The following is a 13,818-nucleotide window of genomic DNA, read 5'->3' as shown; positions in this document are numbered from 1 at the left end:
TTTTCATGTGTGACAGACGACGACACTGAGACCACGAATTTTTTAAGAAAAAAATGTCCGGCAAATCAAATACCAATTGGCAACGGTAGGTATAGCTAGCTATATAGTACATGCCATGCATCTGCACATGCCTGTTGTGTTTATACGTGGCTAGTTTTTTTTGGTTTGTCAGGTGATGAGTACGTATCTGAGTAACGAGATGAGAGACCGGCCGGCCGTCATCTATCTTTTCTCATATATATGATTAAGATCGATGCGTGTCAGCGCTGATGGGTGCTGTCAGCAGAGACGGCGACTACTAGCTGCATGAAGAGTCAACGTAGCACTCCTGTATATATACTTATATAGCAGACAACATGAAATGTGCCGCCGTTCGATCTGATCAGGAGTCGCTACCAACCTATTAAGTGTCGTCACTGTGTGCGTAGCATCATGAATGCATGGGACGTACGCTATTTGCCCTTTAGTTGGACGGAAGGGACAATGAAAATGATCTCAACTCCCCAGAACAGCAAAACAAGTTCGGTGCGCGCGCAAAGCCCTAGCTAGCTACTTATTGGGACTGAACGACTGTACACTGAATCCGTTGTCGATCGAATTCAGTGTACAGTACGTTCGGTCCCAAGAAGTTTGGTTCCTTCCGTGCCTCCACGTTATACACGAATAATAGAGCAACAGTTACTTGTGCTTCTGAGTGTTGTGTGTATATAGCTAGCGCACTGGCAAGATAGGTCTTCTATTTTTAACATTTCAGTTGTCTCCGGCCGCTAGCTCTCAGTGATGGGTCAGGGGAAATAACACTATCTCCCTTTTTCTTTAACCTCCATATGCCGCAAGACACTGCACCAATCCTGTCACAAGGCTGATGTCGTCCAAAGCAAAAGTCGTGGCATTATATTGTGCGATCGACAACCTTCAGGGGTATAACCTCATACACTCGGTTCTCCGGACAATATAATGGAAGTTAACCTTATACACTGCTACGGCCTACGATCACCATATTGACCAGAAGCTCATGGAACAATTCCAATGCTTGTGAACTAATCAAGAAATAATTCCTGGAGCAGCAAGCGGAAAAGCACAAACTTTGTGAGCATCTGAAGAGGATTTTTTTCATGTAGATATTTATGCGGAGACTGTTGTACTCAATCTGCATCCGTCACAGCTTCATATGCAAACTTCTTTTTATTTGAAAGGGTTTCAAGAAATGTAGCTGTTATTTATTGAAAGCTTTCAGATGCCTTCATAGATGATGCTTTCTTGCTTTCAGTTTATTACGGCTGCATGCATCAAAGCTAGTGTAGATGCAATTTCTCAGGCCGAAGAGCCATCAGGAAAGGCAAGATCACTGCATACTGATCCGGCAGATTGGGGCTACTTGGCTTTAGAAAGTGCATGCCGGATGCAGCAAAACAGCTCAGTCCAGGCCGGGCCAATTTAGCCCAGATGGGGATGGGAGCATCTAAACGGGCCCTGCCGTTACAGGCGCTATTTTCAGTAATCCTGCAGACAGCCAGCCAGCCATGTACATGATTCATGATTGGCACTCCTAACCCATGCTCATCAGAAAATAGAGATACAGAATCTACTTCGTGAATACAAAACCTGCTAGATTAACAAAAAGAGAACATTCACGCACACTTCTGTGCATTGCAACTAACTACCACATCTGCTTAGGCCTGCACGATTGCACCTGAACGGCCAGATTTGTGAATCCCTGCAACACGAAAGTTGTAACCATCAGCAGGGTGTAACTTCGTGCTTTGTGCATGCCACAGACAATGAAGTACAGCTTTGATTTGCAAAATTAGATCTCATTTACCTTCTAGTGATGCAATTAACATATATTTGATCTCTACAGAAAACATGTAGCAGATTCTTGCAAATGCCATTCCCACCTTGCAACATATAATGATCTCATATAGAGGATGCTTTTCTGCGCGTTGCCCAATTCTTGAAAGTCCTGATGATATGACTATCTGGGAAAAGAAAACAATATGCAATCTATAAGATAAATGAAGAAATTACATGCTAGTGTGATTGAGAAACTACACATCAAAAACTGATAGCATGTAGAGCATTGCCAGTGGTTACCTCATTTCAGTTCAGGGGCATATGGAGCAGGGCAAGGTGATACTGTGTGATCCGGCAAGTCATTTATAAACTCATTAGCAGCCTGGAGACAGGCATGGAGCATCTTCTTCTCCAACCTTACAAGCCTTGTAGCAACTTCCTTCTTTGGTTCCAAATTGCCATCTGCCAACTGGCGATGACCAAAGCAACGACATAGGACTCAGCAAGTATAGAGTCAGTGAAGAAGCACTTCATAAAAATCCACCAAACTCATTACCATAACTTCATCCTCATCCAAAGTTGTTGGATAACCAGCCAATCGAGATTCCAGGTAACCAAAAAGTTGATCAAGAACAGCTCGCTCAGTACATGGACTAACCTAGAGAATACATACACCGTATGTAAAAAAAAATTGTTAAATTCTGGACAAACATATCGCACAGTAAGACTACTACCCAGAAATTTTCATTTGGCATCAAATCAAAAAGGATACCTAGGTTATCAACAGTTTTACCCAAGCTAGTGTCTACAGCAAGTAATGGCACACAGGTACTCAACCATGAGCCATTTCAGTTGGATCAGAGACCAGTTTTCAGTATGTTACCTAAGAACGCACATTTCATATACAACCAAGTACAAACCCTAATGTTAAGTAGCATGAACCTATCAATTGACAATATGCTAATGCTAAGTATATAATAACTGCAACAATATATATAGGCTATTTGGCTATGATCCAAAGCATAGAAAACTACCAATGTAATGCCTCAAGAAAATCTTTAATGCTAACCAAAATTTCAAAATTACATGCAAAATGGTGTTTTCTGCCTTTTGTTACAAGTTCATGCAAGGGTAAATTAGCATTTTGGTGGAGCTAGAGAATCTCAAGACATAGGATTTGTTCAAAGCTGGTTTGAACTTAGCAATGATTGGGGACAAACAGGAGGCACGTGTTTAGCTTTAGTTCAATCAATAAGCTGATGATCATCCTGTCAGATAGAAGCACTATAACAATTGAATCTAGCGTGAAATGGCTTTTAGGTCTATGCCCAGAAACCACAAAAGTGGACCATAAAGAAGCACAAAACTAGGTCAAATAGGTTCCTAATTACAACGGACTAAAAAGGGCAAATATGTTGAATAAGTATCAGGGCAAGTGCTATCGTGTATGTATACATCATATTTTGGAAGCACCCAAGCAAATCAGTGAATCAATAAGTAGCAACATCAAGGATGAGTAGGTAGACTTACTGGACAAGTATCTCCAGAAGAGAGTATGGACTGCATTTCATCCGGATCTGAAATGTATCCTAATCTCAGGTAAGGCAGTATTTCTGCAACAGTTTCTTTCTCTTTACCTACATAGACCTGATTCAACGAGGCATATTAATATTCAAAACTTATAGTTTCACTACAAAAGGAGGAAGAAAACTCACATTAAAATTTTGGATAGCAAGCTTTCCATTCCTCTGAGCAACCATTCTCTTTTCTTGGTATTGAGGATCTTCTGTATTTAAGGATGCCTGTAACAGTGATTCAGTCAGAGTTACACAACCAGACAATAAAGAAGAATGCCGCATAATAAAGATTGTTTACCTCAATTGCTATCCGATCAAAGGGATTGTCCTCATCAACAAAACCATAGTTCAGAACCAGCCTGGAGTTTGTTTGTGGTCCACACCTGTATAATCTACATAATTTGAGGTCTTGAATGCATGTACCAAAAACAATGCACAAAATCCACACTAATTGATGAGCACTCGGATTGCAAAATATCATGAGGAAGAACACGAATATTAATGCAATTATGCAACTGAAGAAAAACATATTACCAGACGATTATTGGTTCTCCGGCTTTATATGGGCGATCCACCACCAACCGAACAGAATCACCATCAGCTGTCAACATAGCTTTGCAGTTGCTCTTGTAGGTCAATAGTGGTGGCCCCAAAGGAACTAGCGCGAATCTTCGAGCTAAACTAACTTTCTGTTCTTGAATAATAAGCATAAATAAGTCATTGAGAGTATTTCCTACACTTATACTAATAGCAGAACAAATTATAAGTCAAATGGGAGTATTTCTGTTCAGAAGCTCAGCACTAAATTTTCTTACACTTTATACTAATTGCAGAACAAATTATAAGCATTTAGTTTAACAAGGAAGAAATAAAAGAAATGTACAGGAAACAGGTCCCAGAACAATACTTGTATAGATAATAGCCTAAATCCATCCCACAACACGTTACCTGCAGATGAACCACACAAGACTGTACGGCAACAAAAGCTTGCTTGAATATCTCAAACGGAAAAGCCTCAGTAGGTATATCAAAAGGGTATTGCTGCACAACAAGAATCAGTGAGAAAAAGGATCAGTTTATCAACTAGGCTGTACTGGAAAGAAATATGTTTGGAACATCAAGGAATACCTGAAACAGTGAACCTGCCATGAACCACACTGTGTCAAGCTCATTATACTCTCTCCTTACTGCCTCATCTCTAGCAACAACTTCATCCTGAAATTATCATCTATGTTAGGATATTCATTTTTCTTACAGAATATTGACTAATTAATCCTTCCGCATCAAAAAGTGATCATGGTACATTGAGATAAAACATAGTCAAATCACTTTCCTTTAATGGGCTTCCAGTCAGGTAATCAAGTTCACTTTCAGTCCATAAAAGTGGTGATTCAACAGCTAGTTGTCCCCTTCCTCGGTGTCGGTCAAGCTCCTTAATGTAGGGGTACCAATATGAATCCTTTCCTTGCTTTTTCTCATACATGAGATACAAAGCCAAGCATGCCAACTCAGACAACTTGTTGTTCGTCAACAACTCAGCTGCATGGTGCAGAAATATCAAAAAACTGACAGGCATATCCATAACATACAAATCAATTACTTATATCCTTGTGTCTGTGCAAACATCACTGTGATGTAGTGTGTGGGTGCGTAATTGTTACCCTTTTTAGGTAAATTGTTGCCTTTTAGGCATGCCCAGGTTAAAACGAGAAACAACATGAACATAAAGTGCCACAAAGAATTGCCAAGCCTAGAATGTTAAATACCACAAGGGCATAACCAAAAGCTCATAGTAGGGCAAAACATAAAAATGGGACGAGCAGCCTATATTTTGATTCTTCTAAAGATGCCTCTAAATGTTGAGAAATGCAACAGACCCGTGTCCAGGACATCTATTCAAGAGTCAGGAACTAGTGGGGCATACAATCTCAACGAAAAGCGAGGCAGGAACAGCACAGCTGTTGATTTCCTGAGATGGTAAATCGATTATTATAGCCAAATGTATGTACATACAAGAAACGGGATTCCCCAACTCCTAGGCGTTATAGAGAGTATCAGAGCCAGAGGCCATCTCACCTACTGATTCGTCCCCGAGCACCCGCTCCAGCGTGACGACGAGCGACATGGGCACTTCGAACGCCACATCCCCCGCCTGCGCAACAAACGACGCAGTCAACCAAATCCAGGTCATGATCGCGTCACTACTGCCGGAATCCAAAACCCACGCCCTACGGCACTAACCTGGAGGGCGTCGCCGGCAGCGACGTAGCGCAGCGGGGGGTCCTTGCCCTCGCGCAGGCAGGGCACCGGCCGCTCCCGGATATCCACTTTGCCCGGGGTCAACCCGCGCGCGCGCAGCCAGTCGACGAAACAGTCCGTGGCAGATTCGGCGGAGGGCCCCACTGCGGGGGCCGGCGGCGCGCGGACCTCCGATGAGGAGGAGGAGGAGGAGGGGAGCAGCGTGTCCGCGTGGCAGGCGGCGAGGCGGAGTCGCGGGCGGGGCCACGCGAGGCGGCGCAATGAGGAGGGGAGGAGGAGGCGGGCGTGGTGGGGGCCGGAGACGGCGGCTGCGGCGGCGGCGGGGGAGACGGAGGCCATGGGCGTTAGGGATTCAGGCGGGGAATGGCGAGGCGACGGTTGGCAGGGGCGGCGGCGGTGGAGCTGCAGCGGCGGAGGTGGTTTGTTGGTGGTGTGGATGAGGGGAGGGCGACGATTGGGCCAGGTGGACAGATATTTTGCCGTAGGTTCTACGTCTGTTTCTCTTGAAAATGTTTGTATCTGAGCTTTGATTTTTGATACAATTTGACTGATTTGCCAAGTTTTCACTTCACACTAGACCTATTTCGCTTGGATGATCGGATGAGGTTAGAGGCTGGTCATGCTCTAAAATTTAGGTGAGACGACCATGAACTTAAAACTCATAGGATTAATAAATAGAAAATGGACCATATGAAGATATGATATTTCTACCGAAATCGTCGTAAGAGAAACAATTAAAAATTATTTATTAGTGAAACAAAATACAGTCATAAATTATGATGGAAGAGTTTTTGTTGGTTTTACTTGTTTTCACATTCAGTTCAAGGCTACCTTACAACCTGCTCATACAAGAGGGTGCTACTATTTACTTATAATTGATTGTCTTTCAATCAATCAGAGGCGAGGTGGCTTCAGTTTAGTCTACAAATATACTCCTACCATTCCAAATTATAGATTGTTTGATTTTTTTGACAATAAATTTGTCCACTCATCTTATTCAAAAAATTTGTACAACATATTAAAATTTAAATCATTCTTAAAGAACTTTTATTAATAAAATAAGTCACAACAAAAAAAGTGATATTTTGCATACATTTTTGAATAAGAAGAGTGGTCAAATTTAGGATAAAAAATTAAACGATCTATAATTTGGAATTGAAAGAGTATTACGTTTCTTTGTTATGCTATGTCATTGAAGACGAAATGACAAGATCGTTAGCCTTTTCAGACATCGCGAGAGATGAATCAGCGATAAGCAAGACAACTTACATCTCCAATTGCGAACAGAAATCTGACAAAGGAACACTAAGGATTCTCAAACTAATTCAAGCGAACAGATGTGACTGTCGCCTGAGAGTGATTACTATAGTTGGTGGAGGACTGTCCTAAATTAAATCCAAATCAGATTCACATCGGCACCAATTTGAACTAGTATTCATCCATTCTTAAAATAATGCAACTCTTGTTTCTTGAGGAATTAAACAATTTCATTTTTGACTAAAATCTATATCTACACCTATTTCCAAAGTGAGTTAAGTTTCCAAGTCAATTTTTGTTTTGGTCCGTCTCATACTATTGATATGTAGACCTTAGTTTATCTAGTATACGAGTTGGATCAACCCCTTTGTTCATGACTCGGTCACGTAAATCCCTACAAATTAACGCAAAATATAATATTCGATAATTATACCAACTTTCTCCATATCAACATATATACTTGCCTAGTTTATAAAAACTTAACAGCAATTATATCTCTAAAAGATTTAATATACAAATATATTGCATGGTTAATTTAATAATATTTATTTTAAATTTAAATAAATATTATTGTATAATATCCGACTCGTTAAGAGAGAATTAGTTTGCGCACGGAGGAAGTACCGAATAATATATTAAATAAATTAAACAAGGTATACAAAGGCACGGCCGAACACTCGAACACAACACCGGATCGAACAATCTCTCCGCCTGCCGCATCGCCGCCGCCGCCGCCGCCGCCCATGGCCGCCGTCGCTCCCGTCGTCTCCGACCTTGTCGACTTCCTCAACGCGTCGCCCACTGCCTTCCACGCCGTCGGTACGCACTCATGTTTCCCTTTCCTTTCCTCCTTTTCTCTTGTTTTTTCCTCGCGGATTGTCTCAGCTGACTCAGTTCGGCTGTTGACTTGTTGTTTCCGTCGGGACCAGACGAGGCGAAGCGGCGGCTGAAGGCGGCGGGGTTCGCGCAGCTCTCGGAGCGGGAGGAGTGGTCGGGGCTCGAGCCCGGCCGCAAGTATTTCTTCACACGCAACCACTCCACCATCGTTGCCTTCGCCATCGGCGGCAAGTGAGTCAGCTAGATCCGCTCGCCGAAATTTCTGTTCTTACCAGCCTCTGGTTCTTGCGGGTTCCTTAAATTCATATTTTATACAGTCGTTAGAAGGAAACGAAATAATCTCTACGTATTGCCTTCTTGAATTGTTTGTTGTGTGGATTACTTGGTTGATGTGTTTGATGCTCCACAGATACGTTGCTGGCAATGGGTTCCACGTCATCGGTGCGCACACTGACAGCCCTTGCCTCAAGCTCAAGCCCGTCTCCAAGGTACCAAGCCTGGAGTCTTGCTTACTGATTGGAGAGTACCTTACATCCTGTGTTGCAATTTTGATATGATAGCACGTGTCTGTTAATTGTTAAACCAGTGATACATGTATTATTGAGGAACAAATTTTTTTACTGCGTATTAGGTGGTACCTGATGATACACATTGTGATCAATTAGTGCCAGACTGCCAGTATCTTGCTTCTTGTTTCGCAGGTAACCAAAGGAGGTTATCTTGAGGTTGGGGTACAAACATATGGTGGTGGATTGTGGTACACATGGTTCGACCGTGATCTTACTATAGCTGGTAGGGTGATCACACGAGAGAAGAGGGATGGCGGGGTCTCATATGCACATAAGCTTGTACGGGTGCAAGAGCCAATCCTAAGGATTCCTACTTTGGCTATTCACCTTGACAGGTTCGTAAAGAATTTTTTTCTTGCTAAGTATCTCATCCTTGTTACTATTTGTAATCATGCAGATCCTACAGGGTTTAGGTGTGGTCTGTTACAGTAACACTAAGTAATTTATATGCACCTGTTTACATTATGTACAGGACTATCTCCTCAGAAGGCCTCAAAATTAACAATCAGAGTCATCTTGTTCCAGTGCTGGCTACATCTATCAAGGTGATTTGAATGCACTGGCTATAATCTGATATTTTCTCCTTACTATCTGCGCATATGTTACCAACTTCAGTGTTGTGCTGTTGGGTTAGTTCAGTGGAAGGCACTATATCATCTGATTCAGTAGTGAGTATGAATGCTTGATTATGCCGTTTGTTGGTTGAAATACAAACTTTTGTATAAGATCTGCAATTAATCCTGAATACTCCCTTGGTCCCCAATTATTAGTCGTTTTGGCTTTTCTAGATACATATATTTTGCTATGCACCTAGACATAACATATATCTTGATGCATAGCAAAAACTATGCACCTAGAAAAGCTAAAACGACAAAAAATTTGGGACGGAGGGAGTATTTGTCTTACAACAAATCAATTTAGGGTAAATCTTTTGGTGCTGAAGGTAAGTACTGACTCATATTATCATTTTCCTTTTTGCAGAATGAAATGCAGAAAATAGTGGGAGAAAATGGCCCAAAGGAGTCATCGGAGAATAAGAACACGAAGCACCATCCATTACTGTTGCAGGTATCTTCCTTTTTGCCGTTACAGACTTACAGTTCAACTAACTCATTTAAGAAATACATATTAACAGCCTTGGGATCTGAATAAAGTTCCGCTGATGTGATTTTTTTTTTTGCAGTTGATTGCTAAAGAGGCTAACTGTGAGCCTGATGAAATATGCGACTTCGAACTGCAACTTTGTGATACTCAACCAAGTGCTGTAGCAGGTGCCATGAAAGAGTTCATCTTTTCAGGACGGCTTGACAACCTTTGCATGTCATTTTGTTCATTGAAGGTCTGCCTCAATATTCCGTTTACCTACAGCTACCATGTTTCTGTTTTAGCTATCACATCTCATAATTTTTCGTGGTTTAATGTTGGTTTCTTGCTAGCCCGTCAAGTACTTCCTCTGATCACAAATATAAGTCCATCTAGGTTTGTCCTAAGTCAAAAAGTTTTAACTTCGACTGGCAGTATGTATATATAAATATACTATCAATTGTAAATGAAAAGAGTTGTGCATTATTAAATATTGTTCATAATAAATCTAATAATGTCAATCTTATGTTGTAAATCTATATAAAAATAATAATTTAGATATTGATGGCCAAAGTTGAAAGGTTTGACTTAACACAAACCTAGGTGTACTTATTTGTGATAAGAGGAAGTAATTATTTATAAGAAGTTTCAGATGCATCTTATAGCATTGTGAATTTAAGATAGTTTTATCTTTTAATCCTTTTTCACAAAGCACAAATTTGAGGTTTTCCTATCTAAGATCGAAGGAGAAAAACACTACAAATAACAGTTAGTGAAACTTATATCAAAGTAACTTTTGGAGGAGAATGAAACCTTTGATATTGTTGAGCATGAATATTTTTTTTAAGTTGTAATTTATGCTTTAACATTGACTCATACTGTCACCTTTCTTTCCTTCCTTTTCCTTTTTCCAAGGGAAGTTTCCACCTTTCATATGTAACTGGTTTGAGTTAACAATTCCCTTCTGTTTAAAGAAAAGGCCATTTGCATAACTGCCCTCATTTTCACCCTTTACTGCACGTTTACCCCTCTTTTTTGAACTTTGCATGTTTGCCCCTCTTTTTTGAATCCTAACACATGGTATGCCCCCATTCTGTGAAGTGCAACTAACGGTGTTAACAGAGAGTTGAAAAGACAAAAATACCCCTGACATGGATGACAGGACAGATTTGCATATTTGCCCTTATTTTCAAAATGTACAAGCAAATGGCCACATAAACTCTAAATAAATGATGTCAAAATCACATTTAAGCATAGAAGATCAAGGGGTATGCCACGATGACATTTAAGCATAATATTTTGTCACAGAATTAACATTAGGGACCCATTACATTTCATATCCAGAATTAGCATAATATCCAGATCACGTCTAAGCCATAAGCAACCTATAACATACAGGTCACCACCATTTCAAGCACTACAAATGGCGTGAGTACATGTCCAAATCACATGAGTACACCAAAACAAGACAAAACATGCCCATATCACATTTTGAGCACTCTAAAATATTGGGCTGGGCGTGGCCTAGGCCACATTTAAGCACCAAAATGTGGTCGCCGTGTCGCTGTGCTGTCGAGCATTGGATTCCATGGCCGCCGTGTCGCCGTGCTGCTAGGCCCGCAACATCCCCGTGCTGCTAGGCGAGAGGCGCCCCTGTACTGCGCGGCGCCTGGAAGGAGAGCTGCAGCCCCACGCGAAGCTCCTGCCGTGCGCCCCCGTCCCGCGACCATCTGTCGTGCGCCGTCCCGCGCGAGGCGAGCGCAGCGCCCTCCCCCTACCGCTGCTCCGCCAGCGCCGGCGCGGGGCCAGGGGTCCACGCACGCCCTTCCCTGCCTCCCCACGCTGCTCCGCCCAGCGCCGGTGCGCGGCCGCGAGGGGTTCCGCGTGCGCCCTCCTCCAGTCGCGCCTACAGTGCTGCCCTGCCTCCCGCCGCCCTCCTGCTACTGATCGCCGCCCGCGGTTGCCAGGGAGAGAGTGAGAGAGAGGGGATAGGATAACGAGTGGAGGAGAACACGGGAGAGAGAGGGTGCGCCGTTGCCCTGTTCAGATTAGTCAAGGGCAATAGGGTCATTGTATACCCTTTTCTCTGCTCCAATTTTTTTTTCTTTTTTCAAACACTGACAGCGTCCAGAAAGGAGGGCAGACGGACAACCCAGATTCAAAAAGTGGGGCCAAATATACAAATTCTAAAAAAGAGGGACAATGGTGCAGTTGGAGGTGAAAACGAGGGTAGTTATGCAATTTGCCCTTAAAGAAAAGTAACTGTTGACTGTTATCGAATGAGTTAGCATGGTTTAAGGCTAGAATAACTTTTATCTACTAAGCATTATACTCTTTGGATAATAACGTCTCTATAATATTATAGTTGTTCATCGATAGTTGTCTGATTCTGAGGATTCTATCATTGCATTTACTTCCAATTCTATAATGCTGAGAGCTTTCTCTTTTTAATAAATTACTATTTATTTCCATTTTTAAATAAAATCATCATGTAATTATTTCCTGATACTATTTAGGCCCTAATCGACTCAACTTCTGCTGAACAATCACTTGATCATGAATCTGGTGTGCGAATGGTAGCTCTCTTTGACCATGAGGAAGTTGGGTCTGATTCTGCTCAGGGAGCTGGTTCCCCTGCCATGTTAGACGCTTTATCAAGAATCACGGGGTCTTTTAACTCTTCAAATTCCAAGGTACTCCGTACTTACTTGTGCTCACCCATCCACAATTGTTATTCTTTATTTCACCCTACCACAGTATTCGCGGTTTTTCACATCAGTTTGTTTCCAAATTGGTGATAGAAAATGACAAACTGTTTTTACTTCTCAGTTGCTAGAAAAAGCTATTCAGAGGAGCTTTCTGGTGTCTGCTGACATGGCACATGCTTTACACCCCAATTATATGGTAAGAATTATATAACATTTTACATATATGCATCAAGATAGAAAAACAATTCTTAATCATTTGTACTTAATTTTGCAGGACAAGCATGAGGAGAACCACCAACCAAAATTGCACGGAGGACTTGTGATCAAGCATAACGCCAATCAACGTTATGCTACAAATGCTGTGACAGCATTTATTTTCCGAGAAATTGCTGAGAGGCACCAACTACCCGTCCAGGTTAGTTGATACAAAAAGGACCCCCTACATAATAGTTGTGAATAGTACTGATTATTGCCCAACTTATGCTTTATATGCCTGTCAATTTTCTTATACAGTAGTTCTAATTTCTATTAATTTACATATATAATAAGCAAGCCAGTTTTTATCTGTCACAAGGCCGATTAACATGTATTTGATAAGCCTCATATACTAGTTTTGTGGTCACAGATTCGAATTAGCTCCAATGCATCAAATACCTAGGGTTCTAATGCCTACTCCTAGTGTATTATTACTTATTTTGTTGTCGTTGTTAAGATTCTTCTTTTAAGGTTGACCTTGTACAACCTTATGCATATCCAATGTAGTAGGTTTTAGAACATTTTTGTTCTTATGTTTGGGTTTAGGGTTCAGACCTTGTACAACAGGCATTCGAACCCTAAACCCTAAACCAACAACCCAAGTTTCAGCCTTCTTTTTTGCTACTTTTACCTTTTTTTAGCTAATATTAGAAGTAGCTGCATTCCTGAACTTTATAGATGTGGAAAAACAAATTTTATGTAATGCAAGGTAGAATCTTATTCATTGACTATTTTTGCAGGATTTCGTTGTTCGAAATGACATGGGTTGTGGTTCAACAATTGGCCCAATACTTGCCAGTGGTGTGGGTATCCGTACTGTTGATATTGGTGCACCACAACTATCAATGCACAGCATCAGAGAAATGTGTGCCACTGACGATATTAGCCACGCGTATGAGCATTTCAAGGCATATTTTGAAGAATTCACTGAGTTAGATAGCAAGGTCAAGGTGGATTATTAAGGTAGTGAAACACAATAGGGTAGCTTTGTTGCACGGTATTTACTACAAAATCAATGAATAAGTAAAAAGACAAATCAGGAGGATGTATTATTGTGTTCTAAATTTTAGCTTAGCACTGGCAAGATATTTCTTAAGAAGCATTTGGCTTGTGGTTGCATGCTTAAAATACATTGCTACAAATCTCTCTTATTTATTGGCGCAATGCAAGGTTCCAATCTCTACCATGAAAATGACTTAATTCAGAACCATTATTCAAAATTCTAACATAGTTTCTGATCTTGCAAAGAATCTTTAAAACTTCAAAATTATGGTGTAGATTTTGTGCCACAGCAGAGAACTTGTTGAATGATGTGATGCTTTTGTGGTCTCCATTGTAGTTAATGAACTCGTTAGATCAGACTATCAGAGGATCTCTCTAAAAAGACAAAAATGGAAGGCGAACTTCTACATCCCATGCCATTACTTCATCTGTAAAATGCAGTGCCTTCCATGTTTGCGCTGTGCAAAAAAAATCATG

The 13,818-nt window shown here is 41.3% G+C and overlaps 2 protein-coding genes across 3 annotated transcripts; one reads left to right on the top strand and one right to left on the bottom strand.

Moving 5' to 3' along the window:
* Window positions 1–1,453: 1,453 nt before the first annotated feature.
* Window positions 1,454–6,067, bottom strand: LOC120663814 (ribulose-1,5 bisphosphate carboxylase/oxygenase large subunit N-methyltransferase, chloroplastic-like). 2 transcript variants are annotated; one of them, XM_039942738.1, is made up of 13 exons: window positions 5,613–6,067; window positions 5,448–5,523; window positions 4,705–4,910; window positions 4,500–4,586; window positions 4,320–4,412; window positions 3,906–4,060; window positions 3,670–3,754; window positions 3,510–3,596; window positions 3,325–3,441; window positions 2,351–2,452; window positions 2,095–2,263; window positions 1,823–1,979; window positions 1,454–1,717 (listed from the first exon to the last, which is right to left on the bottom strand). In XM_039942738.1, the coding sequence occupies exons 1-11, from the start codon at window positions 5,967–5,969 to the stop codon at window positions 2,096–2,098; spliced, it is 1,533 nt and encodes a 510-aa protein (XP_039798672.1). In that variant the 5' UTR covers window positions 5,970–6,067; the 3' UTR covers window positions 1,454–1,717; window positions 1,823–1,979; window position 2,095. The 2 variants fall into 2 exon arrangements, with proteins under 2 accessions (XP_039798672.1, XP_039798673.1); XM_039942739.1 differs by having other exon boundaries at window positions 1,899–1,979.
* A 1,475-nt stretch (window positions 6,068–7,542) lies between these two features.
* On the top strand, window positions 7,543–13,531 carry LOC120663812 (probable aspartyl aminopeptidase). The gene is made up of 11 exons (XM_039942736.1): window positions 7,543–7,706; window positions 7,817–7,955; window positions 8,134–8,212; window positions 8,426–8,628; window positions 8,766–8,838; window positions 9,275–9,361; window positions 9,477–9,632; window positions 11,893–12,069; window positions 12,206–12,280; window positions 12,359–12,499; window positions 13,080–13,531. The coding sequence occupies exons 1-11, from the start codon at window positions 7,631–7,633 to the stop codon at window positions 13,299–13,301; spliced, it is 1,428 nt and encodes a 475-aa protein (XP_039798670.1). The 5' UTR covers window positions 7,543–7,630; the 3' UTR covers window positions 13,302–13,531.
* Window positions 13,532–13,818: the final 287 nt, after the last annotated feature.

The sequence above is a fragment of the Panicum virgatum genome, chromosome 3N (genome assembly GCF_016808335.1).
Source record: "Panicum virgatum strain AP13 chromosome 3N, P.virgatum_v5, whole genome shotgun sequence".
Lineage (NCBI taxonomy): Eukaryota > Viridiplantae > Streptophyta > Magnoliopsida > Poales > Poaceae > Panicum > Panicum virgatum.
This window is presented reverse-complemented; position numbering and strand designations above follow the sequence as displayed.